Genomic DNA, 5,579 nt, shown 5'->3' on the forward strand with positions numbered 1-5,579 from the left:
TTTGGAGAAGCAACGACAACCACGGAGGAGACCTCCTAGTCAATGCCTTACGCCAAGTAGCAGACTGCAGAGTGCTCCTAAATGGCGCCTTATGCGCCAGATGTAGGAGTGCTCACGCGCCGCTCACTCGTGAACCTGCCCAATAAACAGGGCAAGCAACTCGCTCGGTTCCCTACTTCGCTTGGTTCACTCGTTCCTTGGTTCCTCTAGCCAGCCGAACAGCTCAGCTCCCGGAATCCAGCTTCTGGAGAATGATCAGACCTGCGTGCAAATTTGTGGAGCTGCTATCGCCCAGCTTCGTGAAAAGGACAAGCCGGAGTTGCTCCAAATTACGTGTGAATGCCCTTCCGAAGTGCCATCGAACCGTTTTTCTCTCGCTACAGCTGGGCACGAACCGTTTTTCTCTCGCTACAGCTGGGCACGAACCGTTTTCTCTCGCTACAGCGGACCAAGTCGCTGCCGAACGCTCGCTAGCTCCCCTGAGAAGCCAGCTGGCACTAGCTCCGCGAGAAGCTGGAGAGCTTCCGAACGGGCCCTTAGTTCTCAGTTGACCAATGGCAAGGTTGACTGATGACTTTGCAAAAAAAAAAAACAAAAAAATGGAAAAAGTTGATGAGTTTTAAGAATACATAAAAATAGAAAAGTTTATGAATTTGAAAAAAGTTAATAAAAATTTAAAAACATACATGAATACGAAATTTTTCATAAATCTGGAAAAAAGTTTAAGCATTTGTAAAAGTTCACCATTTTCTTAAAAAAAGTTTCACAAAATTTGATGAATTTTTGCTATTTTTTAAATCAGGCATTTGAAAAAAAAGAAAAACACACAAAACTGGAAATAAAAAACCCGCACAAAACATAACAAAAACCGGTCCAGAAACCAATAAAATGACCTGAAGCTTCCCAAAAACCGAAAACCGGGACGAGCTTCGCCTACAACTGCCTTAGACCAGCCCATTGAGATCGGCTTCAGGCGTCACGTATAGTGCGATAAAAAAGAGTTCAATGAGGCGAGCCCAAGGTTGAACAGGGGTTTGTGCCAGGTTGCGAGAACACTTGTAACTGGTGGTTAAGGCGCTGATCGAATATGATTTGGCACAATCGTGATATGACAAAACGGCGTGACGCCGCACACGCTAACAAAACAAAACTTTTTGCATGAACCTTCTAGCCCTGATTGTGTGGTGGACAATCTGACATATAGATGATGATTAGCTAAACCGTGAAAGTTTATGCAAACTACAAAGCCTAATACACGATTCTACTAGTGAAGCGCGGTGTGGTATCAGTAGTAAGATAATTTTTTTAGGCGGCCGCTACAAATAAGTCGGATGATTTCCTGAGCCTAGCCAGCCGTCGGATCTGCGCGCTTGTAGCCGTTCGATCGTTGCAACGCCACGGCAACAACAACCACGCTACGCTTCAACGCAGCGCTAATGGCACCCTGTCAAAACTTCACTGCAGCTCTCGTGGCGCACTGGGCGGCGAAAATTGCTTCAATGCAACATCGACAGCGTCCGGCGAAGCACCATTGCAGCCCCGGCGGAGCTCCAACGCAGCATCATAGACGCCGACGAACCTTCATTGCAACTCCGGCGAAGTTCCATTGCAGCGCCCGGTATGCTTCCGACGACCCGGCGTTGCTCCATTGCAACACCAGCGGTGCTCCCTGACAGCTTCGAGGCAACATCGCCGGAGTTGCAGCGTCTCCGGCGGCCACTCGCCGCAGTCACCATGGCAACACCGCGCGGTGCTCCATTGCAACTCATGAAGACGCCCATGGCGGGCGGTGGTCGGCGCAGAAGCTACACTCGATTCGTGGTCTCTGGCGCGGCGGTGCTCAGTCGTAGCACCACCTGCCTCCGTTGCAGCTCCATCACCTCTCTCTCCTCTCCATGGCTTTGGGCGGCGGGGATTGGAGCATCCCTCAAACGCGACAGGAAGGAGGGAGAGGGGGGGAAGCAATTCTCCGGCGGTGGTGACGGTTGGCTCTGCTTCCTCCTGGCGGTGTCTGCATCAAGGAGAGGCGAGAGGGGGAGAGACGAGGGAGAGAGATGCGGGAGAGGAAGATGACCCGTGTGTGGATGACGATAGAAGAGGATAAGGTTGGGCGGTTGCCAGCGACGCGTGGGGCTGGACACGTGTCGTGCTTTCCAGGCGGCTTACCCGACGTGGAAACAAGTGGCTTAATTTAAACGTTTTTCTTTTTTTTTAACATAGCCAGTAGGACTTTCTAGACCAATGAATATACGTGAGCCTTCCCACGCATGATCTAATTGTTCATACCATTGGATTGTATTCTATTGTAAAAGAATCTAAGGTGTCCCTTTATACTCTTGTGATGGAAAAATCAAGGCACCTTGCAACAACACGGAGGCGTCAAAGTATATGAGCGCCGTACCAAAACTTTAGTTTTTACAACTCCAAAAACAAGTGCAGCAGGAGGGAATGAGCACGCCATTCTTGTCCGGATGAATTTCGCTTCAATATATAATTCCTGTCGTCAGCGAAGTATGCGGAGTTTGCAGCATTGCTTGTAGCGAAGCAGGTACAAGAGGACAGTTTAGTTTCTTGTTCCTTGTCCTCGGGAGCGAATACTACCAAACCCACTGTGAGATCCGCCGTTGCGCCACTATAAGAAACCCACTGCTGCAATGATCGATCTCCATGTTCAATTGATCATTTACCCATCCCACGAACAAGGCAGGAGGTTAGTGAGGTGCAACTCTCTGCTCACATCTGCATGGCTAACACAAGCTTGTCGTCGGGTGCTATCTACTCCTCGCGGGTGCTCATCAGATGCTACTCCTCGCGCATGCTCGTCAGATGCTCCTCGTCTGAGAGGGGAGGGCAGCAGCGGAGCAACGCGGCCGTGAGGGTCAACGGGGCCGCGCACCGCGCCACGCTGCAGGTCGGGGCGGCGCTGGAGACGTCCATCAACGAAACGCTGGCGGAGCTCAGCGCCCCGCTGCTGGCGCCGGCGCCGGCGACGGACGGACGGGAGCGCAGCCGGCAGAACATCCCGACGGAGAAGCAGGCCGAGGATCCCTTCCGGCAGGCGCAGATCGTCGAGGGCGGCGTGCGGTACCAGCAGACGGTGGTGGTGCGCTCCTACGAGGTTGGCCCTGACAGAACGGCCACACTCGAGACCATACTTAATCTTCTCCAGGTACGGACGTGCTCTATCTATCTTGTTTAGCTAGGCTCATTTCTGAGTCACGTCGTCGACGAAGCATAACACATATGCATGCATGCACGCACACAAGCAGGAGACGGCATTGAACCACGTGTGGATGTCGGGTCTGCTCGGCGACGGCTTCGGCGCGACGCACGGCATGATCAAGAGCAACCTCATCTGGGTCGTGTCCAGGATGCACGTACAAGTCGATCACTACCCATTATGGGGTGATGTGCTGGAGATTGACACCTGGGTTGGCTCGTCGGGGAAGAACGGCATGCGGCGGGACTGGCTCATCCGCGGCCGCGGCTCCGGCAACATCTACGTCCGGGCAACCAGCACATGGGTGATGATGAACAAGAACACCAGGAGGCTGTCCAAGATGCCCGAGGAAGTCAGGGGCGAGATCTCGCCGTGGTTCATCGACCGCCACGCCATCCGCGAGGAGGCCACCGAGAAGATCATCAAGCTCGACAGCAACGCCAAGCACGTCGACTCTGACTTGAAGGTAATAAGCTTCATTCGTTTGATTTGATGCACACCTTTCCTGACGTTCCTAGGCTTAATTAACTTGTTTATTCGGTTAACTTGTCTGACGTTCCTAGGCACTTTTTTAAGATCGTTCTGTCTGCAGTTGTCGTGCTTTGTTGCCTTGTTTCTCACATCTATCTATGACTGGATATTTTTTGCAGCCGAAACGAAGCGATCTGGACATGAACCAGCACGTCAATAATGTCAAATATGTACGCTGGATGCTTGAGGTAATAATAATATACGTACCGCGCAACTTTTCTCCAGCAGGGAGCATATATAACCCTTGTATTCATCGTTGTACAACTTTCAGTCCTAACTATTACTCCCTCCGTCCGAATAAGTCTGTCCCTCAAACGAATGTATCTAACACGAAGTTAGTGGTAGATACATTCAAAATTGAGACAAGCTTTTTCAAACAGAGAGAGTACTGAATTATTTAACATTTATTAGTCAAATTTATATGCAAGTTTGACCCTAAATTTATAGTCAAATTTAATATTCTATTATTTAATAAACTCAGACAGACGGAGTAGTTGGGTTGGGAGAGCTCCTGGCGGAAGAATAAAAAAACACAACTAAATACAACCCTTGCTTAATTCATCGGGACACATAGTCCCTCTGAACTTTGTATTAAATCAGCGATAATTAATATGGATCAAAGAGGATAGTAATTTATTTGTTGATCGTGTGCAGACTATCCCCGATCAGTTCCTGCAGCACCACCAGCTTAGCAGCATCATACTGGAATACAGGAAGGAGTGTGGGAGCTCGGATGTGGTGCAGTCTATTTGCCAGCCAGACGAGGACTCGGTTTCGCCAAGCGAGAACGTTAGCATGGTGAGGGGACCCTCACTCTTGCCAGAAGTCATCAATGGACACCACAGCTTGGCTGGTGCACTACAGCAATGGCCAACAAAGTACACGCACCTTCTGCAACTGAAAGCAGGTGATGTGCATGAGGAGATTGTTAGGGGCAGAACCACATGGAAGAAGAAGTTATAACAATCTCCAAGACAATGATATTGATTATATTTTCCATCTGGAGAAAAATGATTGTCGGCGACAGCGATGGGGATGGTTTGTTTCCAACCGTCGGATGTTCGTAGTAGTGCTGGTACCATGTTGAACCGGACAATAAGGTTAGTAGTGTCGTGTTAGACGATACAATGAGGTTCAGTTTGTACAATGCATCATTATTTTATGTGTGTTTGCTAAATGTCAGCAGCGTGTGTGTGTGATGAAAGTTCTGTGTATGTTGTAAATCTCTATGATCACTGCAATCCTAGCTGTGGAAGTCGTGTTGGGATCCAAACTACGTCCCCTCTAAAACTTTCACACTGAAAATTTCAGCATTTTTCAGTGCTCCTAATAGTTTACGCCAATGCTAGGCCCCCAGACCTATGAGATTCCATCGTGGCCAGTGTGAAGACATGGCTAGGACAGCTGGGGCTATAGACTTAGGCCTATTGCTTTATTCAAAAAGGCTTTGGCCTTGCTTTATATATAAAGCAATGATCATCAACAACTCGTTACAGACGCACGCCACCACAACACACGTACACATCCAAGGCAGGATACATAGGCGCTGAGCGCAACAACACCATCCCAAACATTACAAGAGCAACCGGGATCCTCAGCCGTGAACATGCCACCGCGAAAAGATGAAGCCACATACGACGAACCATGGGCTCCAAGACGGCGCCTTCAGGAAGGAAACGACACCGGAACACCGCCACCGCCCGACCGGAGGGTCAGAGTTTCTTCTGGAGCAACACGATGGGCAATGAGGGCCGTGACGACGCCTTCAAGAAGGGAACGAGTTTCACCGCTGTCGTGGTTCTAACTCTGACAGTGATGTAGGGGGGGG

The 5,579-nt window shown here is 49.9% G+C and overlaps 1 protein-coding gene across 1 annotated transcript; it reads left to right on the forward strand.

Moving 5' to 3' along the window:
- Positions 1-2,743: 2,743 nt before the first annotated feature.
- On the forward strand, positions 2,744-4,714 carry LOC123038241 (palmitoyl-acyl carrier protein thioesterase, chloroplastic-like). Its single transcript, XM_044462119.1, has 4 exons — positions 2,744-3,169; positions 3,270-3,686; positions 3,871-3,939; positions 4,406-4,714. Exons 1-4 carry the CDS (start codon positions 2,744-2,746, stop codon positions 4,712-4,714), a joined length of 1,221 nt encoding a protein of 406 aa, XP_044318054.1.
- The last annotated feature ends 865 nt before the right edge of the window (positions 4,715-5,579 follow it).

Source organism: Triticum aestivum, chromosome 2A (assembly GCF_018294505.1).
Source record: "Triticum aestivum cultivar Chinese Spring chromosome 2A, IWGSC CS RefSeq v2.1, whole genome shotgun sequence".
NCBI classification, from domain to species: Eukaryota; Viridiplantae; Streptophyta; class Magnoliopsida; order Poales; family Poaceae; genus Triticum; species Triticum aestivum.

What these genes read in the sequence shown, in the direction of transcription:
- LOC123038241 (XM_044462119.1), top strand. Translation starts at nt 2,744, where the DNA reads ATGGCTAACACAAGCTTGTCGTCGGGTGCTATCTACTCCTCGCGGGTG. An exon ending in CCATACTTAATCTTCTCCAG is followed by an intron (nt 3,170 to 3,269) that starts GTACGGACGTGC and finishes GCACACAAGCAG; the next exon opens with GAGACGGCATTGAACCACGT. An exon ending in ATGTACGCTGGATGCTTGAG is followed by an intron (nt 3,940 to 4,405) that starts GTAATAATAATA and finishes GATCGTGTGCAG; the next exon opens with ACTATCCCCGATCAGTTCCT.